General features: G+C 40.6%; 1 protein-coding gene across 2 annotated transcripts; it reads right to left on the reverse strand.

Annotated features, from left to right (window-relative positions):
• RBM17 (RNA binding motif protein 17) lies at positions 1-27,269 on the reverse strand. 2 transcript variants are annotated; one of them, XM_087420856.1, is made up of 13 exons: positions 27,129-27,227; positions 23,876-23,996; positions 20,336-20,473; positions 16,529-16,645; positions 12,604-12,770; positions 11,655-11,752; positions 8,667-8,723; positions 7,248-7,389; positions 4,514-4,665; positions 3,326-3,399; positions 2,726-2,824; positions 1,535-1,607; positions 1-1,407 (listed from the first exon to the last, which is right to left on the reverse strand). In XM_087420856.1, the coding sequence occupies exons 3-13, from the start codon at positions 20,456-20,458 to the stop codon at positions 1,304-1,306; spliced, it is 1,206 nt and encodes a 401-aa protein (XP_087276982.1). In that variant the 5' UTR covers positions 20,459-20,473; positions 23,876-23,996; positions 27,129-27,227; the 3' UTR covers positions 1-1,303. The 2 variants fall into 2 exon arrangements, with proteins under 2 accessions (XP_087276982.1, XP_087276981.1); XM_087420855.1 differs by lacking the exon at positions 23,876-23,996 and having other exon boundaries at positions 27,129-27,269.
• Between the last annotated feature and the right edge of the window lie 231 nt (positions 27,270-27,500).

Below are 27,500 nucleotides of genomic sequence, written 5' to 3' on the forward strand. Positions count from 1 at the left end.
AAAGAGAAAATGTTATTCTTTTATTTATGTTAAATAAAAACATGAGAAAATCCTTTTTTAAAAAGGGACAGAATATTCCTTATGTCTCCAAACCAAGTCCATGAATGCAAAGAAATGGTGAGTGCTTCTTCCTCCGAAGGCTCACAACACACTTTCATGTCATAATAACCTAAAGAGACAACACAGGTGCACGTCCTTCAGCTGCCACTTCAGGAAAGTCACATGCAATATTTGGGCAAGCGAGGAACAGAACACAGGCACAAGGATATTCTGGAAACACTTCCTGCTCTGGCAACAAACCCCAGTACTGAATATCTTTATGTTTTCTTTTTTGTGGTCCTGCTAAAATTTTAAGCCACACATACTACTGCACTTCAATGGTACAATTTTTCAAAATTCCAGAATTAATTGGTAGTACAGTTCAAGTAGCTGATGTGGCCAAATTTTATGTTTAAAAATTACACGTGAGAACTAACACTACTGCAAATTTTGTCAGTAGAAACGTGACCCCAAGGAACCACCATTTCCAAAACATAACCAGATACACATTTACAATGTACCTGCGAGGTTTTGAATTAACTTGTCATTTCTGATCTACGCTAAAGACTATGCTTGAATCTCTGAAAAAAATGCTAGATTCATGATTTCTATACCCATATACCCCTAAATCCATCACAAACCATATAGTCGGACTTAGCTTAACCGAAAATGACTCATCCGAACAGGTCATGGAAGGTTCACAGTTCTTCAACCTTAGTTCAGGTTGTAAAGAGCTTTTTCTATGACTGGAGTCAATAAGAAGAATTTCTCTGTTAGAGAAAGCACACATTTTCACCTTGGGCATACTGCCAAGATGATACTTTATTATAGAATTTATGGAGCTACAGTTTAGTAACTTGCAGGTTTTATTAAAATGAATGAAAGAAAGAAAAGCAAAGGATAACTTAATACAACCCCATATCTCAAAACTTTCTAGATTTTTTAGTGCAAGAAATGCTGTGTCACTGAAGCACTTGAGAATTATCATGAAATCCTAACAAAAAATGTAATCACCTCAGAAGTGGTAATAAAAAAGAGAAACAACCAGAGAGGCACACAGATTGTTTTTTTTTTTAAAGAATTTTTATACTATATTAAAAAAACCACAAAATAAAAAAGGGATCAGTCAACATATATCTTAGAAGTTCTTTCAAGAGTCTCTGTATCCAACAGCCATGCAGGTGGCTGCCGCCTTTTTCTCCTCTGCTCGCCTTGCAGCTCATTTAGGGATCACTGGAGATGACTTGCGCTCTAGTTCTTAAAATCAAACTTGCTCCGCCAAATCCAAGACCCTGAATTTATCCAAATTGTAGAAACATGCTTTTACCACCCGTCCACCAAAATACCTCCCATTCAGATCAACAACAGCTAAAAGGCAAACAAAAAGACAGTCAGTTAATACAGGTTTCTTATAAGACATTACAAGAACATGTTTTAATTACTTAATAAGAACAATTCAACTTTTTTATTCTTTATATTCAGCTGTACAACTTACCTTTAATTGCTGATTCAACCCTCTCAAATTCTAAAAATATTCGCACTGCTTCATCATCAGGGGCCCCAGGAATCTGGAAAAGAAATGCAAGTGTAATAGGTGAAGTTATCATCTGAGATATCACTGAAAGTGAGTTTTTTTCCTTAAATGATTTTTATCAGAGAAAGTATCCTAATTACCACCATATACAGACAAGTAGTAGTCAAATACCAAGGAAATAAGCATAATTTGTTAGTCATCAAAATCTGCTGACCGTCTGTTTACGACAGGCACTGTTTCAGGTGCCGGGAACACAGCTAAGCAGGGCAGTCTCTGACCTGGTCTAGGGCCCATGCCAGCTGCCACGTAAACAAGTAATTATGTGGTCAACAAACAGCAACATGAGAAGCACAAGTGAGAGCAGAAATTTAAGATAAAAAGATTCATACTCTGACTGCCTCTCATATTAGGTTAAATTCCTTTGTCGCGCTTTCTAAGCCCTGCATAACGTAGCCCCATTCCATCTACGTAAGCACGTCCCCCACTAATCCCCCACACACCCAAACACTTCATTTCGCAGCCCTCCTCGGTCTCCTGGAAGCTGTGACCCTAATCTGAATACCCCTTTCCTTCTATCTAAATCCTACCCATTCATTTCAAAGCTCAGCTCACCTCAGATATCGTTCACAAAGCCTTCTCCAACTATTTTTTGTTGATTTAATCCTTTCCTCAGCTCCTGTACTTACAGTCAAAACTAGTGATATCCAGTAACTGAATAGTCTCTATTTTTACCAGTGTTTGAACATATCACTGAGAGGACAGAACATGCTTCCTGGATCCCAAATGCCCTCAACACAGTCCTGGGTATGTGAGAGGCACTCACTACACACTTGCCAAATGAGTGAAACGAAAGGCATGTCCAGTAACTAAACTACTAAGCAAACTACAAGCAAAGTCTCTGATCACCAAACTAGACCTCAATCATAAAATGAGAAATTTTCATTCTTCATCTAATAAAATTTGAAGTCCTTCTTGTCTTTATGTTCAAAGTTGTTATAACTGAGTAAGAGAAGTATGACTAACTAACATCTGTCACCTTCTGTAGTAAGACACTATGCTACTAACAGCAGACCGGGTCTCTATTTGTAGAAAATGTTTTGTAATCAGTCAATTACAACTTGGGGTATAAACATCAAAAGAAAGCCCTCTTACTTCAAATATCACACATTTTCCAACTTTGCCATATTTTTCACATTCTTCCTTGGTTTCAACTTCCAAGTCTTCATCTACCTCTCCTGCACCAACCATGTTCTATAAACAAAAACCAATAAATAAATTCAAGTACCAAGCATAATTCACAAATATATAAATGAGATGCATAAATAACTTTCATGATGGCAATGTTCTCAATCCCAAATGACACAATGAAAATTTTCATCCCTGTAGTACCCAAAAGTTAGTATTTCTTAAAAACAAACAAATAAAAATACATATTAAGCTTTGTAAAGAGTTACAAGATCATCTATGCAAGCATAGATGTAAACTAAGCTGAACTTTCAACAATTTCTAATATTTTAAAGTAATTATTCACTGTAGTCAAATACTGTACTTAGCACAGAAACATTAGTGAAAAAGGAATCTAAAATCAGTCATATGAAGTCCATCCAAAAGTATCATGTACAAAAGCATTATTTTCAGTTCTCTTCCACTGTAATGCTATCAGCGGGGTTGGAAGCACGCAGGGATAGGTCAGGATGCAGCGACACACAGAAACCAAGGTAGGCAAACAGGTTTCTTCCTCCTGCTTCTTACCCTTAGTAGGACCACTTTAGTAGGACACTTAAGTATCTCAGTTAATGGATTTGAATCTGACTTCTTGGATGCATCTGTAGGAAAACACATCACCAGACATAGACGTGTTAGAGCACTGAGTCCCAGTTACAATGAATAATTTAATTTCAACAGCAATCCCCACTATTTATGTCCTAGAGTCATCTAAAGCATCTACGCAGTCTCTGAGCAAAAATGTAGTCTTATCTGTGATGAAAGCTTCCACTTTGCTTTGGTATAGGGTTTTACCACAATCTCTGGAAGTTTTTGGTTTCCCCAATTACCTGTAATTTTTGCTTAGTTCACTTCCTACAAGATGGACAGAGCACAACAATCAAAACCCTTACAGATGAGAGTATTGGGTTGGCAGTGGCCGAAGGTCACTAGGCCAGAGTAACAGGCAGTTAATTAGCCAGCCACTGGCTGACTAATTTCAGATACTCCCACAAATCGGGGCAACTGTTGGTTTTTGGTACTAGCCAGTCAGGCTGACTGGTTGCTTCCTGAAGCTGTACGTTGACAGGGCTGCCAGAAAACTTTTCTTCTTTCTTTGGGAAAGGGAGTTCAGCTAAGCTGACTCAAAATGAACTCAAATCTCCTGCTTAAAATGCTAAGCTATGTTTGACTCATTCCTATATGCCCTCAGTACAGAACAGATTGTCACTGAAAATAAAACACCAAGAAGGCATCATCTATCAACAGACTGCAAAATAACATTAGATCTCACAGAGGAATCAATCTGTAAGAAAATTAGAAATCACACTTATAATGAAAGGGCAGAAAAAAGACAAAAGTAGAGAACGCTTCAGGATGGAGGAACAGCAGATATAATCCCTGCCATACTGTGGTAAACGGCTCTGTCTTTCATGCTATTAAAACGTAACTGATTTTATCAATTTAACAGGGTTCTCTGCCTAACAGAAGCAGGGATGAAACTCTTTTCTCGAGTACTGTCCATCTTTTGCCAAAATCTCTCATCGTCTTTTTCTCCCGTGGCCTTCCTGCCTCTGCTCTGAACACGTGAAGATGAGCCCCCGGATTCTCGGTTTCCATGACACAGAACTGGCATGCCTCATACCTGGAACCCTCAGTCTACTCAGGAGAGGCCAGCCACTTCTCTCTGGACTGCACTTGCCCCTCCCCCCGCACACGAGCCTGCTGGGGGCCCACCTTTCTCTGTGGCGTCGCCCACGATGATCTTGCCGCCTCGCTTGCTCGTCTTCTCCACCGACAACGCCGTGCTCAGCCCCTGCTCGTGCTTCCCAAGACCCTGGCCTTCCCGGAAGCCATACTTCTGCATGATTTTATGTGCGACTGTGCCCCTGGGAGGGGGAGAAAGAGAGAGATCCCAGCACTGGAAGACATCAGCTATAGCATAGACTGGACTTTATATCATAACAATCTCCTTCTGGAAAGAGAGGGTGTAAATCCCACAGAAGCCTCGATGAGGTGGCATGTAATTAACAATGGACCATTAGATGGAAGTTCTGGGGATGTTTGGGATGAAAGAAATGTAAAAAGCTAATGCTGAAATTCTAGACATCCTGAGATTATCTGAGGTAAGAGAATCACTAGTCTCCCTAACGAAATTACCCCCGCACTCCTGCTAGAAAACACTAGACTTTTTGTGTGCTCCAGTATCTGCATTGTTATGTAGCTTATAACCACAGTTTATTTAAAAGTATGCCCATCAAAAAATAAGAATGGGGCCGGCCCCGTGGCTTAGCGGTTGGGTGCTTGCGCTCCGCTACTGGCGGCCCGGGTTCGGATCCCAGGTGCACACCGACGCCCCAATTCTCTGGCCATGCTGAGGCCACGTCCCACATACAGCAACTAGAAGGATGTGCAGCTATGACACACAACTATCTACTGGGGCTTTGGGGAAAAAAAGGAGGAGGATTGGCAATAGATGTTAGCTCAGGGCCGGTCTTCCTCAGCAAAAAACAGGAGGATTAGCATGGATGTTAGCTCAGGGCTGATCTTCCTCACACACACACAAAAAAAGTATGAAGTTCACATAATGAAGATGACTGCATTTTTTTAAACAGTAGAGTTTCCAATGACAGACTTTAAATGAAAGAACTATTAGAGGTTATCTATTTAATAGATGGGAAAATAAAGAAACTGAGGCCCAGATTAGCTGACTAGCTTAACGTTGACTAGAAGCAAAGCAAGACACATTTAGAAATTATTTCCACAGGTGGTGTTGGTGGAACTGAAATTGGAACCCAGAACTCTTTTTTTTTTTTTTTTTTTTTGGTGAGGAAGACCCGCCCTGAGCTAACATCTATGGCCAACCCTCCTCTTTTTTTTTTTTCCCTTTTTCTCCCCAAAGCCCCAGTAGATAGTTGTATGTCATAGTTGCACATCCTTCTAGTTGCTGTATGGGGGATGCCGCCTCAGCATGACCAGAGATGCGGTGCATTGGTGCACACCTAGGATCCGAACCCGGGCCGCCAGTAGCCGAGCACGCACACTTAACCGCTAAGCCACCGGGCCAGCCCCTGGAACGCACAACTCTTGATTCTTAGCCCGCTGCTCTTTCTCTAATACCACGATAGCTTTCACACTGCACTCTGAGGTGCCTCACAGGACTCAAGGGTGCCCCCAGCGACTGCTGCTACTTAGGGCTTGAACCACAAAACCCTGCTTCAACTAGAATTGCACTTACATTATTTCATGTATGAAATTTCCTTAAAAATTTCATTTGAACAAATTTCATTTGAACTAGGGCTAAAAAGAAGAGATTGGGAACTGCTGAACTGTACATACTGCATCTTCCTTAGGCCTAAGTTAAAGATTTAGTTCCTGTTTAAAAGAGGATTCAGCAAAAAATCAATTTTTATCATTAGCAAGGGAGAAAAAAAAAAAGCTTCATGTCTGTTCATCCTCCAGCATACATTCTAGGCAGCCCAATAAACCTCTCTGCAGTGACGGAAATGTCCTCTATTTGCACTGCCCAATATGGCAACTGTTAGCCTTGAGTGGTTCTTGAGCACTTGAGATGAAGACTAGTGTGACAGAAAAACTTCATTTTAATTGTGTTCATTTTAAATTAATTTAATAGTCCCCTGTGGCTAGTAGCTACCCTAGAGAACAGCACAGGTGTAGGAGATGGATGCCCAGGCCAGAAACTCAAAACCCTCTTGCAAAACTCAAACCCTAGCCCCCCAGTCCAACTCTGACTAGTCACCTCTCTGAGGGCTCTAAGAATCAAAGCAAATGCACACAGCCCAGGGGAGATCGTGGTGATTACTGCAGTCACAGGACACAGAACAGAGTCCCTAGTGCATGTCACTTCATCTGACAGCCCCTCACAGCATGAGAAGAATAGAATAAACAATATAAAACTCTTTAGCCGAAATGCATGCCAAATCCAGTGGCCGTTAAAAAAAAATCCACAAGCCACATCTGAAAGTCAACCTTAAAACTGATTTTTATATGCCAGCAAACAAATTTCTAATTATTGTTAGAATGACTAAGAGTTTTTAGACCAAAGGTATAGAACCACGACCTTAAAGCAAATGGCTCATTTTATCAAGAAAAAGAAGATGCCATTCACCCTTTGGACTTAGAGTCAGTCAGCTCTAATTCACATGAGCTATTTTATTTGCAAATGTTATGAAAATAAATGTAAATAATTATCAGAAACTGTTCCTACCTAGAGAATGTAATGTTCAGCAACTAAATCATTCAAAACCTACATTAGAAGGCTTTGTGTTTTGTACGAAACCTCACTGTGTGTGCCATGCTAGAATACCCTCCATGTCACTCAAGCACTGAACACACCCAGTGCCCCCCTATAAACCCGAGAAGGCCCTCATTTTCAGACAAGCTGCATCTACTGAAAGGGCTGGCAACACTTCACACTGAGTTCCGCCCTCCTCACACTTGGAACCATTACCCCATGTTGGCAAGGAAGGAGTTGCCAGGTCCAGTTGGAGATCTGGGTCTGTCTTGTTCCTCGTACACTGGGGGAGGGATAGCAGCTTTGGAAGACTGTGAGCGAGGTCTTGAATCCTCCTCATAAGGAAAATCTCGGGGCACTGTTGCACAAAAATAAAATAGGTTTAACAAAATACTACAAGAAAGGTCTGAACTGCACTTGTATAAATCAGTTATCTTGAACTAACTGATTTTTGGTTTACCACAAGGAATGAGAAAAAAAATCAAACCAATACTACAGTCTCTACATGAGTTTTTTTTAAATCACAGAGGTAGAACACCATTTTTCTGATGCTAGCTTTGCTCCTGCTGTTCGCATCTCCTCAAATGTCTTTTTCACATCTTACTGAAATGTTACTCACCCTTTGCAGTGCTCTTATAAATGACAACTGTTGTCTGAAGTCTGACTCTTTAAGATTTCCTGTATGCTCCAGGTAGCTTCGCCTGAACTCTCTCTATTCCCACAGCATCTTGTGTACCTGTCTTGAGACTCTAATTTACTACCTCATTAGCCTATCAGACATAAAGGTCTTTGAGGTTAGGGACCATAAACCAGAGCAGCGATTTCCAATCCTAGCTACACATCAGAATCAACAAGGAAGCTTTAAAAAGAGCCAGAAGCTTGGGCCCCACCCCTAGAGACTGGTTTCAACTGGGTTTATGGTTTGTCAGGTGTTTTCCCACAAAAGGCATTTAAAAATATTTTTTGAATTGTCTTCTTTAAAAAGATAACATAAATAGTACAATAGGTATAAAAAAGCACTAGAGATGATTATATTTTCTTGGGATAGTTTAGGTATGGTCCAACCCAGAGGACAGGAAAAGGATCTAGATGATACATCCAAGTCCAATTCCAGCCCACAAGTTCTAGAATAGATCACTGGGAGAAGAAACAGTGGGTGGGCATGTTTTGGCAATGTAGGTAAATGCACACAACATGTGCACTGAAATAGAAAACGATGGCAGAGAATCTAATCAAGGAAGGCACTGCCACCTTGTGGAAGCTCATGAATTTCACAGCCTCTAAACCAATGAGTACACAAATTGTAAACTGAGCTACTTGTTTTAACCTAACTCCACATACAAAATGTTGGAGGGGAAAAAAAATTACTTACAAAAAAAAAAAAGCATCTCACTGTATAAAATCCAAGTCTCAGAGCTGGCATAAAAACTTCTCAAGTGGGAGGGGTGGACGAGAGCAGCCTCTCGGAGCCAGAGTCGGCCTCAGGGTTAGAGCCAGAGGACGCGTTTTGGGCCATTTCCCTTTACACTCAGGAAACCTGGCTGATTCCAGCTACAATTTCCAACAACTGGGCTAAAGATGTGTATCAGAATAAGATACACGAGGAAGATACAAGGGGAAGAAACAGATACGTACACTCTTTGTCTTTCTCTACAAGAGAAGTGGGTGGTGCGATGGCAGCTCCGCCCATACCTGCAAAACATAAATTCCACTGATTAAAGGAGAGAAAACACTTCAGACGCCAGACTCAAGGACCGTGACATGTGCCATATGTCGTTATCACTCCCCCATCCGCACAGAGAGAAGAAAAAAGGAAAAGACCTGCTACTTCATCCCTTCCGAATCTAGGATTAAAAATGCAGAAAACTGGCAAAATCCAGATGGACAAAAGTATTTTTTTCAAAGCAGGCAATCATGAGCCCCAGAATATAGTCAATAAATGAATTTTAAGGTGAAAGAACACAACCCAGAGAACTAGCAGTTACTTAGTAAACAGTAACGTAGCTATTTACTGAGAGCATGTTCCCCACCAGGCACTTTCATATATGCTCTCTCATTTAGGCTTAATAAACCTCTGAAAGAGGTACTACTCTTTCCATTTCTCAGATGAGAGAATGATCAGAGGAGAGTTAATGGGCAGAGACAGAATAAAACCCAGCTCCCTGTGATGCTCAAGCTTTCTCCCACAATACAGCACACGCCTTTCCAGGGTGCAAACCACTGGAACTAAACACCTATTTGGAAATGTGGGTACTTCTGGTTCCTAAAGAATCTGTTTTGTGTTGTCACCATTCCAGCTCATGTTTCCTGGACAGAGAATTACGGACACAAATGAACCAAAACAGACTCCATCTGCTATGGGACAACCAGAAGGAGAACATGAGCAGAGAATATAAGGAATTTTTCATTACATACAGGCCCTAACATATGTATTATAACTTAATCACCAATGAAATAATCCAATAAACAAAATGTAAATTAAAAAAAACTGATTACAAAACCATGCTGTACCAGCATGAAATGTTTCACAAAAAAAATTCCTCTAAAGCCAGTGTACACGTATCATGATTAACAGGCCTGGACTACACGAAATACTTCAGGAGAAATATGAACTTGAATAAAAATTTTCTTATATTTCTTTTGAAATACCTATTATCATTTTTCAACCTTGTCACTAAGACCTAAGCGATTATTGATTGATTCTGAAAAGATTAGCTCTAATGAGTTCAGCATAAAAAATTCAGGGCAATTACTGGAAATTTGCTACTCATCAGTTAAAATATGAACATCAATCTATTAACTGCAGTACACATAATGGATATAATGCCATTACTTTCCTAATATTAAATTGTGTAGCTCCTGCTGATGTTCAAGAAAAAAGTAAACGTCCTTAATATAGAAGGCACACCTCCTTATAAAAAGGACAGCCGATATGTAAGGTGGAAAAACAAGATCAACAAACATTCAACCTATATAATGCATTCTACAACAAGTTAAAAAAACCAAACATTTGGTGATTAATAACGGATATGAAATGTTTAATATAATGCCTAACACAGAGCACACTCAAATGTTAACTCTACTCCCCACAGCACCTAACAGCGCTCAGCATGTAGTTCAGTATTCTTTTTTTTTTGAGGTGTAACTGACATATATTAGTTTCAGGCATACAACATAATGATTCGCTATTTATATACATTTCGAAATGATCACAATAAATCTAGTTAACACCTGTCACCATAGTTACAAATTTTTTTTTTCTTGTGATGAGGACTTTTAGGATCTACTCTCTTAACAACTTTCAAATATGCAATACAGTATTATTAACCGTAGTCATCATGCTGTACATTACATCCCCTGACATTTATTTTATAACTGGAAGTTTGTACCTTTTGACCCCTTTCACCCACTGGTCCCATCCCCCACCCTCCACCTCTGGCAACCACCAATCTGTTCTCTGTACCTATGTTTTTTGTTGTTCATAGTAAGTACTCTATAAATACATTTAATTCATATCTGCACTGAAAGATTAAGAATTCCAAATTATTACAGACTCGCTCCTTTCCAACTCAATCAGTTATTTTAAAGTTTAGATTAAACCCTGAAACAGCCTTGGCTGTACACTTGGGAAGACCAGGCCTGCCACACTGCTGGTCATAAAACAGAGTTCACGTTATGTGGAAATATACTCCAGCTTCATGATAACATTATTCTTAGGTCTCATGTTAAAGATGACCACGTTATAATGAGGTTTTCAGGTAAATGAAGATCTTGGATAAGATGAACCGTGGACCTGTATTATATAAAGCACTTAGTCTCTCTGTGCCTCAGCTTTCCACCCTTAACACGGGGATAATCACAGAGCCCACTCCAAGTTGTTGTGCGGTGTAAAGGAGATAATCTATGAAGGGGCTTAGAACAGTGTCTGGTATCTAGTAGACAAGTAGAAGATTTAAATTTCTCACTTAAATCTCAATCTGTCAACCAAACTGACCAACTAAATCAAGAAAATCCAGCAATCAAAACACGATGCAGGTAAAATAAGAAGCCTCCCATTCTCTTGAGAATAAAGACTGCTTAACTATCTAGTGATTGCTGAGAATTTAGCTCTAACACAATTACAATTCTGTTTGTAAAATTAGTAGCGATGGAAGGGGCCTTACAAAGTACCTCGTTTGAATTCGTCTTCCTGCTCTCCATGACACTGAAAGAAGCCAGCGTCTAGGGAAGGTAAGTGATTTTCGCAATTTCACGCATGTTAGCGGCAAACGTTTTGGAAACGAGTGCCTTGACTCTCCATTCAGTGCTTAACAGAAATGCAGCTGGATACAGAGAATAAGCCAACATGACTGTGCTGCAGGTAAAGAAAAGCGTGTGCACATATTTTAAGGTGTGCTCAAAGTATCCAATAAATAAATGTCAGAAGTGGTTGGGAAGCTCAAAGGAGAATATACGTGAAAACACAATGTAAATTAAAACTGCTATCCCAATGTGGATTGCTGGAATCCCAGAGAGAAAACTACCCAAATCAACGTCAACTGAACTATTTATCAAATTAAATCCGAAAAGCAAATAGTGGAATTACACCATATTTGAAACATAACATTTATGTTAAGGCCTTACTTCTTTTCCTCCTCTCTCGTTCATAATCTTCATCTTCGTCAGAATCTGGATCTGGTCGCCTTGAAAACCCACTAGCTTCATGTCTGTCTTTACGCCTCCTGTGAAAACAAAGGAACCAAATGTTTATCACAGACAAACCAATTTAGAGATGTGAACCCAAGGACCATCACCTTGACTTTATCTTGGCTAGAAAATATCCAAATCCTCCCTTTCACACTAAACTATTAATTTGGGGGGGATGGGGGAGCCTGTAAATAACTGGCTGAAGACTAAAGTAGCAAAAGTACAAGAAGCGAGAAAAATCTAGAAGATAAACTGTACAAATTTACTAAGTACATGAGTATAAGAAGAAAAAAGTTTCCTTGATATTTACCTCTTTCAATTTTAAAGCATATCAACATAGGTGATAGTTTAATAAGTTTGATTCTCCAGAACATGCTTTCACTTCATGAAAGGATTCAATAAATAATGAAAAACAGTATATTAATATTTTATATAACTATTTAATAATTAACATTGAATATTTTAAAAAGAAGAAAATCAAATAAATCCCTGTTATCTATACTTTTAAAAACACAAATAAAAGATGAATATAAGTTTTAAAAAATTCTATCTGGCTCAAAAATAAAGTTAAGAATAACATTTTAATTATTTTAAATAGTTATGATTCTAGTATTATTCAACAACAGGTTTCTAAGTTACTTTTCCAACAACTCACCTAAAATGTATACTTTAAGTTTTCTGCATCTATACATGAAATTTGCTCCAGAGTTTTTCATGCTGGGATGTGACAACTACAAATTCTTAAAAACAATCTGACTCCTCTTGATGACGGCTCAGATCAACCATGAAAACTAACTTCAGCCGTACAGACAGCACTAAAGTTCACTCATTAATATTCTAGTGAATATTTCAAACGTAAAATATCCCAAATCCAAAGAAGCCTTACTTTTCTCTCTCTTCTATTTCTTTTTGTCTTTCCAGCTCCCGCTGTCTCTGTCGTTCCTCTCTTTGGCGCTTCACGACTTTCTCATAATCATTAGGAAACATAGGATCATATTCATCAGCTAAGGGAATGAGCACTTCTCCTGCAGAAAATCCACTGGGAACAGGATCCTGAGGAAGGTAAAAATGCCAAAACGTCTTCATGTCTTAGAATTTAATTTATACAATTAAGGTCAAAGAAAACGAGGGTTAGAAGGGGCCTTGAAGACCATCTACCCGCCTCCTTTGTTTTGTAGACGAGGGAACAAACGCCTAAGGAGGTTTCATGCCTTGACACGGCCACACATCTAGGTGGGCTGCAGCAACACCAGGACAAAGAATTCCACCTCTAGTTCAGTATTAATTCCATAAACACCCTATGGCATTTTCCTGGAATTCCTAAACAAGCTGCCACCACCTAAAATTTTAAGCAATAAATTTGACTATTTATAGTAAACACTGAATACTTCTGTTTTTATATATCTATGAAACCTTAAAAAACAAAACAACCTGTGAATAACACAATCATTCTTGCAGTCATTTAACAGAATAACTAGATTCTAATTATATAGAGACACAATACATTAAGAATTTTAAAAAAAGCAGAAAACATCCTCTTGGGCTTTTTGAAATTCTCTGGAATACACATCCCTTCCCAGGTAGGCTGCACGCCAGGCGCTGAGTCTGGCACAGGTGAATGTAATTCCCGTCACATTAATTTTTCTAAGATCAGCTTCAGATGACAACATTTTGCATTTCTCTTCCATACATTTAGAAACTGGGGCTACTCTTTGAGAGAAAAGAAGTAGCCAAAACAAAGAAATCAGAAGGAAAAAAAAAGAGCACAGCTGATTAGAAAACAGGTGATTAGAAATGGGGCTTCCCTCTAGCTGGGCAGTCTTGATCTCCACATGGTTCTGGTAAGCCCTGATCTACTGCCTGGTCTAACTTCCCTAAACCTCCATACATTCCTCCATTAGTGTTCTTAGCATAACTCTTCCTTATCATCTGTAAAAAGAAGATGCCTTAACTGGTCCCCACAGATACCTTGAACAGCACACGTTAGTACGAGGGCCCACTCTGCGCCTCTTTTGGGAGGTGCACTGCCCAACATTATCAAAGGCAGGATGGCTGTTTGTAAAATGTATTTTGTATCTGAACACAAAACTGATATGATAAAGAGAGCTTATGTTCAATACCAATGGATCTAAATCTAACAACTCCTGTATTACACTGTTCAGTTTGATATACAGCATTATAAAACAAACAGCTCATCGTTTCCTTTTAACCAAAAATCAAGAAACACTATGATGTGATGAATAAAAGAAATCAAAATAACAACTATAATCACCTCTGAGGGCCCATCACTGAAAAATTTATACAAATCTATTTAACGTAGGGCTCCCAAAGGGTAGTTATGAACCTATATTCATATAAAAGACATGTTAAAAACACAAAGGCACATGACCAAGATTTCCTTTCAGTTATTATTAAGACTGGAGAGAAACTAACAATGAGCTACTCAATATATATACTATTATCACCAAGTTTCTAACTGAGAGAACAAATTGTCAGTATGAAGGTTAACTCTTTATCCTTTCAAAATCTGAAAGCAAACAATGTTTACTGTATAAACCCTGCTAATAAGTTTAACAATGAGCCATGGTTCTCTAAATGCTATAAAGAGTAAAGCAGTTTGTTCAATTTAAAAAAATTAAAAGGTTAATCCCCCAATGCTGGGGAGGGCGGGTAAAATCAAAACACTCATATATTGTAGGTGACAGTGTGTACTGACAGCTCTGCTGGGAACAAGCTGGCACTACAACAAATTGTCCATAAAAATGACTGATCTCTTCATGCCATCTCCGGAAATCTATCCTAAGAAAATAATTTTAAACGCACAGAAAGCTCTCTGTAGAGATGTTCATTAGAGTGTTATTTATAATGACAACCTAAAAGCAGATTCTAGATAGTTCTACCCTTAGGGAACACTTGGCAAATTACAATACATTCACTTGATGGGAAAACCATACAATTAAAAATTAGTTATGAAAACTATGTAACAAGAAGGAAAATGCTTATTGATTAAACTGGGGGGGCAATCTTATAGGTGCTACAGTCAATACACAGTAACAGAAGATGATGAACTAGTTTTTTTTTTTTTTTTAAAGATTTTATTTATTTTATTTTTCCCCCCAAAGCCCCAGTGGATAGTTGTGTGTCGTAGCTGCACATCCTTCTAGTTGCTGTATGTGGGACTCGGCCTCAGGATGAACGGAGAAGTGGTGCCTCGATGCGCACCTGGGATCCGAACCCGGGCCACCAGCATCGCAGCGCGCGCGCTTAACCACCAAGCCGCAGGGCCGGCCCGATGAACTAGTTTTTGATTAGATGTAGCGAGAAAAAATTAGGTAGGGAATTTGTGGGTAAAAAAATGTTAAATGACTAAGAATCCCCCCAAACACCTCCATCGTGGGGTGCCTTTCCTTCTTGACAGACTGTTAGCCTACAAGAGCAGCATCAGTTCCTCCAGCCGAGAAATTCTCCCAAGAGCTTCAGCTGCACCCTGCCTCAGATGAAAGCAAGGTGGGGGAGCAAGCGGATCCCAACCCAGAGCAGTCAGAACACCGTGAGGACAGAGAAACTAAATAAAGGAGGGAGGGGGCATGCGGCTGGGACTGTCTCAGCTCTATTTGGGTCCTTTCTAATAGTTTGAAGGGGGTGTGGGAGTGGGAAGAGTACCTTGCTAATAAACAGTAGCAATAATAGCATATCTATCTATTATTAACCTTTTGGTCACTTTTCATCAAGCAATTTGTGTTCGTGGTGCTGTTTAAACAACAGCAGTCATATTATTTGAATGCCATTTGTGGAATGGTAAATGTATACCTAAAGAGTGGGTGTAGTTTTAACCATAGTTGATATTAAATTCATTTGTTTCTCATTTTGTATAGTTTTTTTTTTTGTGAGGAAGATCAGCCCTGAGCTAACATCTGCCAATCCTCCTCTTTTTGCTGAAGAGGACTGGCCGTGGGCTAAGATCCATGCCCATCTTCCTCCACTTTATATGGGACGCCGCCACAGCACGGCTTGCCAAAGTGGTGCGTCTGTGCGCGCCTGGGATCCGAACAGGCAAATCCTGGGCCGCCGCAGCAGAGTGCGCGCACTTAACCACTTGCGCCACCGGGCCGGCCCCTCATTTTGTATAGTTTTAACTATGACTTTGGGTTATCCCTTTCCAGATCTTCCTCATCCTCACCACTCGGTTTACAGAGATGACCATGTCTGTTTCTTTGTCTTTAAGCTTACGTAAAATGACTGGGTTAGCGTGGTAGAACTGTGTGACTTTTTTAACCCCTTTCTCTATTTTAACCCACAGTAAAACAAGCAGCACTAATATTCTTTATGATTACAAAAATAAGAAACAACCCATATATCCAGCATTAAGTGAATTAAATAAACTACAGTACACCCATTCAAAGGGAATACAGTGAAGCTATTAAAATGATCATATAGTCCTATACTTTTTGACACAGACGGACAGTTGCAATATATTAAGTGAGAAAAGCAAGTTAGAGAACAGAAGGTGGAGGGAGCACAGAATGGAAAGATATTCCAAAATATTAAGTTTTTGACTTCTGCAGGGTAGAATTGAAGTCATTTGTTTTTCTCTCTGCGGAGCTCCAGTTTCTGATTTTTCTAGAATGAACTATTTTATTTTCAACAGATAAATATTTTAAACTTGATAAAAATGAAAGTAAAAATTAAGTTGAAAATGATACTGACTAAACTGCAAAGGCCTACTGAGGACACTGTGTGCTCAGAGTGACACACGCGTACAATATAGCGGCAGCCAGCAGGAAGGCCTGTCGCGGGCAGGCGGGGCTTACCTTCAGGCCAGCCGCTACGTGTGGCGGCGTGTCCACGATCTGCCGGTCATCTGAAGAGCCGCCTCGCTTTAGGTCGATTACTGGGGCTAGGACTGTACTCTGTTTTGTCCTCTGGCTCTAAAATCAGTGAAAGACAAAAAAGTGTACTGAAGCTTCAAATTAAAATTCACCTATTTGTAACAAAGCTTTTTTTTGGTCTCTGTAACAAATCTGTATCTTTCAGATATGAGAAAATCATAACCTTAAAGCAATAGCCTTTTAGTTTAATTATTACTATAACACACTAGTTTCACTTTTTTTTTGTGAGGAACATCAGCCCTGAGCTAACATCCTTTTAGTTTAATTATTACTATAACACACTAGTTTCACTTTTGTTTTTTTTTTGCTGAGGAAGATTGCCCCTGAGCTAACATCCATGCCCATCTTCCTCCACTTTATATGGGATGCCACCACAGCATGGCTTGACAAGCAGTGTGTCAGTGCGCAACCGGGATGTGAACCTGTGAACCCCAGGCCACCACAGTGGAGTGCACACACTTAACTGCTTGCACCACCGGGCTGGCCCCAACACACTAGTTTCTTTAGCCTGTTTTTTTTTTTACAACACAAATTTCCTCCATTTTTGTAAAAGGTTTACAGTTAACTTGATCACTTTTATTTAAATTTGCATGTGCAATAGTACATGAAAGAAACTCTACACTGACTTTTCCCTTTGACCACAGGAGGGCAAATCTGTAACAGCACCTTACACTGCAACTACTGTGGACCCTTCTCAGGAATGGGCATGTTTTTCTATCTTGGACAAAAGATACTTGTGGATTAGGGTTGTTTTCCTCCTAGTAGGATAGAAAATCCTGCCCTACTTCTTTTATTATGAACGTACAGAAAAAAATTTTTAAAAGAGAACAATGACCATTCATATACCATCAACCCCTGCTAACATTTTATCATATCTGGTTTACCCTACAACTATGTTTTGTGCTGAACCATTTGAAAGAAAGTCAGAGACACCACAATACTTTACTCTTAATCTCCTAAAATTATGACATTCTCTTACCATAACCACAATACTATTACCACATCTAATAAATCAATAATTCCTTGTGTCATTTCCTATCCAATCATACTGAGGTTTTCCAAAGTGTCCCCGCACATCTTTTCAATAGCTAATTTTATTTTGAACCAGGATCCCACCAAAGTGCACAATGCATTTGGTTTACATCTCTTGATTTACAACAGTCCCCTCTTCCTGTTGTCGTGTCATCGTCAACACCACCACAGCATCAGCAGCATCATCTTTGTCTCCTTCTTTTTTTTTTTTGGTGAGGAAGATCAGCCCTGAGCTAACATCTGTCGCCAATCCTCCTCTTTTTGCTGAGGAAGACTGGCCTCGGGCTAACATCTGTGCCCATCTTCCTCTACTTTATACGTGCATGGGATACCTGCCACAGCGTGGCTTGATATGGGGTGCGTAGGCCTGCGCCCGGGATTGGAACCCGTGAACCCTGGGCTGCCAAGGTGGAGTGTGCCAACTTAACCACCAGTGGGCGGGTCCCACCTTCTCTTTTTCCCTCTGACACCGTCTTTTAAAATGCTGCACATTCTAGATCTGTCTGATAACATGCTGCTGGTCTAATTTCACTCATTCCTCTATGTCCTGAAATTCCTAAAAACTGAGTGAAGTCTTGATTAGATCAGGGCAGTGCTTTTTAGCGAGAATACTTCAGAGGTGAAGCAGTGTGCTTCATCTTGCATCACCCCAGCAGGCCCACAAGGCCAGGCTTCTGTTAGCAACGTTAAGCGTGATCAGATGGGTATGGTGACCATTTGATTTTCTAGTCATAAAGGTCTAATTTCCTCCCTTTGCAATTTAAAGTGTTATATATTTTCACTGTTATTACTACAAAAGGCTTTAATGTATTTGGATACGTGAAAAGATGATAAGCATAAATCAGACTGAAGCAGACACTGAAGAGGATATCTAAGAGTCCAGATTTTACACAAAAACATAATTCCTCTGTATATCGCTAGTATATTTTGACTGCTGCTTTTCAATTAATTATCTTCTGTTGAAATAAGATTGCCCACTAATTATGTCCACTTAAAGTCTAATTGAGTTTATGTTATAAAGTATGAGAATTGCTCCTTGGAGCCAGTCATTATACAAAACAGAAGATCAGGACTTCAAGAATAAGATACATGAAATGGTATCAGCATTGGAATATAAAATCTTATTTATACACTTTCTGTGCAAAGCAAAAGTTACACAAAACTTACAAAGATTTAAAAAATGAAAACAATTTAGAAAAAATTAAAAGGAAAAACAAGACTTGTTTTGCTAATCTTCCTTCCATGCAGGGTGAAAGCTTGTTTTAAAAAGACAAAATTCTGTCTCTTTAAAAAGAAATACTGAGATAAAAAAATTTAAATCAGGGGATGATGCATCTGAAAAAGACAGAGTCTAATCAATAGAACTGACAAAAAAAATTTAAATTTTAAGACAACGTTTCTTTACCTATGGGTACCCTAATTCTAAAAACTTTTTACAATACTGTGTAATCAAATGTAAGCACTTCAGTTAAAGTATCCATTGATGATGTAGTAAAGGAAAAGAAAAATAATTGCAACTTTAAAAACTGTGTTTTATAGAAAATTTCAAACACAAAAGAGAACAGATTATTCTTAAGTCTTAAAAGGTAAGAGTCTTAAGAGAATTCTTAAGTCTCTGTTGCCCACTCCAACAACTATCAACTCATGGCCTATTTTGCTTCATGTATATTCCTACCTCCCCTGCCCCAGACTGGATTATTTTAAAATAAACCCCAGAAATTATATCATTTTATCAGTAAATATTTCAATATGTATCTCTAAAGCAGTTTTTCTCAACTTTGTTCATTATTGCCTCCCTCCTCAAAGAACCCTTTAATACATTTTTCCCCACCAATGAAATTTTAATACCACAGATCCACTATGTATCTGTTTATGTATTTTATGTATATCTGTGCTCTATACGTAAAAAAAGCAAGATTTTTTTTCACCCCCTTAGGACCAATATTCACCCCATTTGGGGGGATATAGCCTCCACTGGGGATGCAGGCTCTAAAACATAAGGGCCTTAAAACAATAAGCAAACCATAAAGCATACCACTCTCATCCCTGAAAGTATTTGACAGTAACACTTTAATAGCAAATATCCAGTGGACAACTATGTTTTTAACATTTTACACGTTGAATAATTTCAAGGATGTTGCCAATGCCCAACATGTATGCAACAGGAACAAAAACAATTATCCCCAGACTATATACACCTGACACACTCACAACGAATCTGAGCCTTCAGTAATGCACGTACATTCGTATAGCTTAATAATCACCATGGAGCTTCGCTCCTCACAGTACTGCTTCCAAACCACCTACAAAAAATAGCAGGAACGCTACCTCTCAGGGCCCCAACTCAGAACCAGGATTTACCAGAATATCAGGAATATGGCGCCTGAAGCAGCATTTTAACCAAATTCTCAGTCAGTCTTAGACATAATGAAGTTTGAAAACCCGCATCATTGCTGGAGACAGAGTACTGCTTTTTTTCATTCCAATTCCCTGAAATGGTTCTATTCCCAGGAGTCAAGAGAAGCAAAATGACCCGAAACTCCTTATTCCTCTCTTACCCAGAGCCTATCTCCCTATAAATGTTTAACCCTACATATTCCGCAAAAAGGCAGAAGAGCAAGCTAAAACCAAATTACTCTTCATCCTGAGGAGGAAGCTGCGCTGTAGACCTCTGCTGTCTCTGTGGGCTTATCTCACCTTCGCCTGAGTGAGAGCTGCCTTCTTCACCTGAAGCTGAGACTGCAGAAGTTTGAAGTTTTTGGACCAGCCTTCGGTTTTTGAGTCACTGGTCTCCACTCCCAGGTCATCGTACAGGGACATCTTTTCAGTTTAATGCTGAAAGGCAAAAGGGGTGAGCTTTAAAGAATGCAAAATATAGTAAAGATTTAAAATCTTTCCATGTTAAAATAGCTCAGTATCATGGAATTTTAGAGGTAAAAGGTGTCTGAAGAGACCACCCGGTCCAGGAACCTTCAGCGACAGAAGCCGAGACGCCTGATATCACCAGTCAAGTGCCCCTTCCAATACACAAAGCTACGCCCATGTACTGCTGTTAAAATAAACGTCTAGAATAAATTTTCTTATCTATAAGATCATGTGGTCAAGTCATTCTGAGTGAAATCATTCTGCTCTATAGCATATAACGAGGTAAGATGGAAATGCTCAGGGCATTAATTACATATATTCAGTTTATTAAAAATTCCACTTTGTCTCAATAGCAAAAAGAAGCCTTACAAAAACACCAATTACCAGATTGATTTATCACAATGAGCTACCCTTTTTTGAGGGCTACCCATTTATAAAGAAAAAATTTAAGTATATACCTAGAAATAAGGGGGAAAAAACCCCAGAAATGATCTCACAGAAGCTATATTTTCACAAATTATGATTGCTTGTTGAGGGGAGAGTAAAGGGTTAGATCTTAAATACCCTGACTTCCTCATATCCCACCAAGTAGAAATTTGTTATCTTTAATGACACTGATTACAAAGAGATAACCAACAATCTACATGTGAATGATCAATACATAATATCCCTGCAGAAGAGAGGACTACAAGACAACAACAATAGTGAACACTTATTAAGCCTTATCAGGCCAGGGTGGTGGTAAAGGCAGTGTCTGCTGTAGGAGCCTACCATTAAGGCCTGGCTACCATAAAGGCCCAGTGTGGTACAGATGGGGAACTGGCACTTTAGGAGATAACTGCCCAAGGGCACGGTGGGAAGACCCATTTCAAACCCAGTCAGGAGAACTCCACAGTCCTTGCTAGTAAATCCCTACTGCCACCTTTAAAAACATTCTGAAACCCACATGGCCCACTTCTCAAAATAAGCAATCGCTTTCCCACAGACGGAAAAAGAAAAAAATGCTGAAATTCCTAAATTGCAAATAAATGCTTAGCAGAGGTAGTCTCTGACTTACAGACGTATTCCAAAAGCCTGTCAGTTCCCAGATCCAGACAGCATTTTGCCATAGAAACCGTGTTATACAAATCCTGTTTCCCCTGTGTCTGTGTCTCAGGAAGAGGTGATTTAGACGAGAAGGAAAATATTTAATTCCCCCCCAGGTTACATCTGACTCAGAGCAAAAATTTTTCTGGTGTATGCTTGCTTCTCCACCCTTGCATGACTGGTACCCTAAGGTCCTGCCGCCCAACACCGTGGCTGACCTTCCTTCCACTTTGCATGGGGTGGGGGCGACAAGGCTGTACCAACGTTACTCCCCTAGAACAGATGTTCTGGTTTTGAGCAGAGTAGCTCTCCGCCTGGAAGTCAGCGCGCCACTAAGGTGTCGCTGCTTTTCATAGTTTTTTCCATTCCTTAATATTTGAACCCTCAGATTACCTAAAAGCTCTCCGTTTTGATTTCTAATGAAAAGCCCCCAAGGAAGCACAGAAGCAGGGTGAATAAAAGCAGAGCCCAGGGTCCTGGTGGCTTATGGAGCTCATGATTCACTGAAAAATCGAGGGATGCCTACATGTTCTCCTCCTCATCACGGCTTCTGCGACAACGCACCAGCTCAGCTGATGGCAGCTCGGACAGTTTCCTAGAGAGCACATCCAACAGAGAAGTGCCCACTGCCCTCACTGCCAGACAAAGTGAACGTTTTATTCAGGAACTTGGCATCGCAGTGTCAAGTTAAGCTTGAGTCACTGAGGCTAAATGAGCAAAAAGTAGCACGCTCCATTTCTTAACTAAGTACAGCTGAAATGCGACCACGTCTTCAAAGTTTTGTACGGAATCCCGCTGGGTTCCGCTTCAGAACCTATTTTAATCCACGCTATTGTAAACTCCGTGAAAACCTAGAGCCAGTTTGTCGAGTTCTTTGCTCTCTCCCAGACTGAGATCAATGACTGACCCAGCGCTGACTAGAAGTCAGGCCAACTGCACAGTTAACACTCGATTTGCAAACCCCTCCCAATCCATCTTTTCAGAAATTTCTGGCCAACAATAACTTTGGCTAAAAGGAAGACCGCTGCACCAAAGAGCTCCAGAGGCTTTCCTGTACTTTTCTCCCAGGCTGCCTGGTATTCAAAACTGATTGTTCTTATCTAGACATATCCTTAAACTTTAAATTTAATTTGAAAATCTCAAACAGAGCAATGGCAAAGAAAAACAATGCTGAATGTCCAGCTTATTATTGTGGTTCCCAAAAAAAAACCTACTTCAGAAATGACTGTGCATCTTTCACCTAACCTAGTTTAATTTTTTGAGCCCTCTTCATTCAACTGGTCACCAAACCGAAGCCTAGGAAATTACAGGTTCATTTGTTCTCCCTCTTTACTCTTATAAAGGCATGAGAAGACTCACACATTCTGGGAAACAAACAAACAAAGCTTTCTGGGAAATTATAAACAAAGATAAATCATCAAAGCTTGTTTACAATCCAAACTCCACTTTATTTCTCCCAATAGCTCTTCATAAGAAACTTGAGAATTTCATCAAAAAAGCTATTTACCAGCATGTTAGTGCCAACGCAACTAAGGTAACCAAATGCCCACTAAACTACAAAAGGAAAAGATTAGTTTATTCATTTTTGCACCTCCAATTTCTGGCACAGAGTAGGCACTTAATAAACAACTGCTGAAATATTAATAATTCAATAAGATCTACTTAGCCCCATAAATCAGCAGTGAAACTACACAATGCCCACAGGTTCCAACAGAAAGTTAAAGGTTAGGCAACAGGTTCTGGAGACAGATGGTAGAATGGCCGCACAATGTGAATGTGCTTAATGCCACGGTACTATACATCTAAAAATGGTTAAAATGGCAAATGTTACGTTATGTATAATTTACTACAATAAAAAAAATAGGTAAGAGGGAGGGGAGAAGCAGTGTTGGGGAGGGAGTGTGAGGTAACAGGCTGCTGTTTAATTAACACTAGTAGATCTCCCTACCCAGAAGAGGAAACTCGGACAGAAATATTTCCCCAAATTTCAGAGCTAAAAAAATTAAGCAGTACAGAGTTCTGCCTCCAACAGAGTTCTTCCACCTAAGAATCCAATATTTAACAAAGATTTCAGCGCTCAATTAATGAAGTTTCATGAGACCATACTTCCTCTGATTCCATTTCATTTCTAGATTGAAGATGGTTTGCTGACAATTCCATTTGATTTACCTTGCTCTGCAAGCTTGGGAAATCATTATGCAGCAAAATCTTATGTTCAGTTAAAGTTCCTGTTTCTGTTCTCAAAATCTTCAAAAACACACTTCAAATATTAGAAACTGATGTTACCTTATCAGCATCTGCTAGTTTTCAGTAATGCAGAACTTATAAACCAGATCTCTGCATCACAGTAAATGCAGACGAGCTTTCTTCACTTTTCTTGTTTTCACAGAACTTCAAATTCACAGAACTGTATTAATCAGAGCAACAACACACTCGTTATCCATCCATGCATATATGGCCTGCTTTTAATTATCTGCTACAATGCTACAAGCACCAGTGAATTTGCCACCCAAACAAGAGACAGGATCTGGGCAAGAAACCACACTGACCCCATATGGCCCCCCATCCTGTTCAAGTGATTTCCCCGCCCAGGGGTGAGCAGCAACCTGAACCCCATTCTCACGAATGCTTGCTTTCCTCCTTTCATACAATTTCATTTACATAGCTTTATTGCATCTATTCTTTGAAAGGCGTGTATATATCTTTTAGCCGTTTTAAGCACTTATAAATACACCATAATTGATTCATTCATTCTCCCCACTGCAACCACTGAAATGTAACAAGGGCATTGACAAGACTCTGCCAGGACCTGAACTGAACCTAATTAATGCTGGGATGTCACTTAGATGATCTAACACATTTATTTCATGAAGTCTGGAGCCAGGTAATAAAAAGTAGCACTTTCTAACATTTGGATATACTTTAAGACGCCAGGATCGAACACAAATACAAACAGCTGGTTTTCATAATTTCTTTAAAATACCTGCTCACTACTTACTTTTTTATGGTAACACTACCCTTTGATCAACACATCTTTCATATATGCTCCATTTTTTTTCTTAAGAAGAAACACAGTAAACATGGTCCTGCCAGAAGAATGATGACTTTCCAAGATTCTACCTAAGCTGGCAGAGTATTTTTTTAAACACATGCAACTGGCAGAAAAAGAACATGGAACAAGTCTTCTCAGAAGCACCTCACCTACTCATCTCTCAAGAGCATCTCCGAAGCCTTTGGTGACTACCACCCCCACATAAAACTATGCCCCATTTGTTTCCCCTGAACACACTCGGATCAGAGCAACCTTCACATGTTATGCTGCCTATGGCTGACACGTCTGTCTCTTACTACATGATAAGCCCCTTAAAGCCAAGGGCTGTTTTTGTCTTATTGTTGTATCTCTAGCTCAGCATCATGCTCGGAACATTGCAAGCACTTGATATTTTCTAAACGTATCAGTGAACGGATGGAAAATGTTAATGCACCTCCTTAAATCACATTATTATAAAACAATAAGATATCCAGATCTGTCTTTTAGGGACATAAGTTATGGTAAGTGGGATTTAATAAGTATGGTAAATATTAAATTGTATACTATAAATAACAGAAGAAAAACTACTACCACCACACAACTAATAATGAGTCGAGGTCTGATTTCTGAGCACCTAAACAGCAGGCTTGGTAAGAGCAGAGCTTTTTACCACTAAAATGATAATTCACGTATCTTAAAGCGAAAATGAAGCCTCAAGAATATGGGAAGTATATGCAGACACAAAGGAGCAGGAAGGGAACCATGAGGGTCAATGCACGTTGATGTTCACCAAAAATACAGGTAATAAGAGGTACCTGCCTTATATATAAGATTTATAATGACTTTTGAAGGAATTAAAACATCTTTCCCCTAAAACCCTGACACCCTTGTCACAGTTTAGTATTTCCACCCATTCTCATAGATTCTATGATTACCAAAATACCTTAGGCTGGAGTGTATTGCAGACAAAGTCCACAAGAGTCACCTGTAATCTAGGTGTGTAACAGAACGTCCTTCACTATTGACTACTAGGAAAGACTTGAGAGATTACCAGCCCTGGATCATCTGTTCTCTGAAGGTAATTTAAAACAAACCAGGTAAAAAGAAATCCACTTTATAAAGTTACATTTAGGAACGCACAACAACTCTCCCCAAATTCTTATTTTCCATAAAGGCTATTTTTAGTTATCACAGTACTCCACAATCAGAATAGCTCTGCCCTGATAACACTTTTATTACACCCTGTTATCTTTTTCTGTTTCACAATCTACTCTATTCTAAACTGTACAGCATGCAGCACATTTCTTAATAAAATTCTAAAAATAAAACACCCTCGGTTTAAGTTACTAATATATTACCCCATAGTCCCTAAATATCCTTATTATAGTCAAAACGTCTGCTGTCTTTACACCGTAAAAATGTGGAAACTCAGTTGCATCCTTTAAACACTCCACTTGTTGCCAGGAGGCACAGTCCCCATCTACCTGAGTACATGCAGCATCTTGTCCTTACCCAGAATATCCTATTTTCCATTCCTATGCCGGGTTCTACCAGTAAGTACCTTCAACGGTTCTCCTTTACTAACTTCTCAAAGAACCTTCTTGATCTGACCCGACTACCCCTCCTCACACCTCTCTCTGCCTTACCTGCAGTTTCCAGGATGCACTACAGTGCTTCGCTTCTGCTGCCTTGACACTTATCTCCCCTGCCCTGCAGGGAACCTTTTCCCCCATCCTGCACGTCTAACAAAACACCTCCAAAACTCAGTTATAAGCATCACCCCCTCTTGGAAGCCTTTCCAGACTCCACTCTAGTCCCTTAGATCAAGGATTTCTATGCTTGTGTCCCTAGAGACTAAACTCCGAGAGCAAGGACAGAATCTTATTTCTCTTGCATCCGCTGTCCATAACATATGATCTGGGCAAGAGGAGATGCTCAAAAAATGCTCGATGACTGGACATGAGAGCTAAACCCCGCTCTAGAAGGACAAGGACCGAGGTAACGCCGGAGTCGTGTCTCCCTGCAGGTAAACCCCGGCTCGGAGAGCTGTCAACCTCCGGAGGCCCCGTTCTGCAGCCGGGGAAGGAAGTGGTTTCTTCCCTCCCCACTCCCCGGGCCCCGGAGGGGAGCAGACGTGCTGGGCCACAAGTGATACGGGCCTGGCTACCGTAGGGACCGAGCAACTACTTCACAACGGCACCAACAGAAGGGAGGAGAAAACGTCCTCGGGTCCAAAACGGACGGAAACAGACGGACGGGAAGGGAAAAATAGGAAGGAGAGAGGGAGAGGGCCTGGGGACCCGAGGCAAATAGACAAGAGCGGCGGCGGGGCGCGAAGAGAAACGCGGAGGGTCGGCCGGGGCCTGCCTGGAGGCCGAGGGCGCCAGCGGCCGGCACCTCCCGCCCCCTCGCGGCGCGGCCTAAAGCCCCGGCCTCGCGTCCAGCGCCGCCCGGGGAGGCGAGCGCGCGCCGGCGCCCCGCCAGGCCGCCCGCCCCGGCGCCACTTACCCGGGCCGCCCGGCCGACTCTCCCCATGGGCCGTGGCGGCACACCGGGGCCGAGGCGCCGCGCAGGGGGCGGGCTGGGCGCCCTCGGAGTGACCCGCGCCGCCGGACCCCAGCCGGCGCCAACTCCTACGCCGAGTCCGCGGGGCGCGCGCGGCGCGGGGTCAGGGGGCGCGTGCGGCCGGGAGAGAGGCGCGCCTGTGCCTGCGCCGCGGGCGCCTCGCCGCCGCGCCCCCTGCCGGCCGGAGGACCGCACTGCACCTCCACTCCGCCGGCGTCCTGCTCTGCCGCCAAGAGGTGTCGCGGTGGCGCAAGTTTGTGCAATTTCAGACTCTTAGGAGAGCCCGGCAGTGACCCCAGATGGTGAGGACGAGAA

Source organism: Ceratotherium simum, chromosome 32, assembly GCF_057802395.1.
Source record: "Ceratotherium simum simum isolate JZ-2026a chromosome 32, ASM5780239v1, whole genome shotgun sequence".
Taxonomy (NCBI): Eukaryota; Metazoa; Chordata; class Mammalia; order Perissodactyla; family Rhinocerotidae; genus Ceratotherium; species Ceratotherium simum.

Excerpts from the sequence above, each read along its gene's own strand:
- RBM17 (XM_087420855.1), bottom strand. The coding sequence starts at position 20,458 with ATGTCCCTGTACGATGACCTGGGAGTGGAGACCAGTGACTCAAAAACC. Across the intron at positions 4,666-7,247 it reads TCCTTCCTTGCCAACATGGG|GGGCACAGTCGCACATAAAA; the intron begins GTAATGGTTCCA and ends TCCCCCTCCCAG. Across the intron at positions 3,400-4,513 it reads GGGCGACGCCACAGAGAAAG|ATGCATCCAAGAAGTCAGAT; the intron begins GTGGGCCCCCAG and ends GTTTTCCTACAG.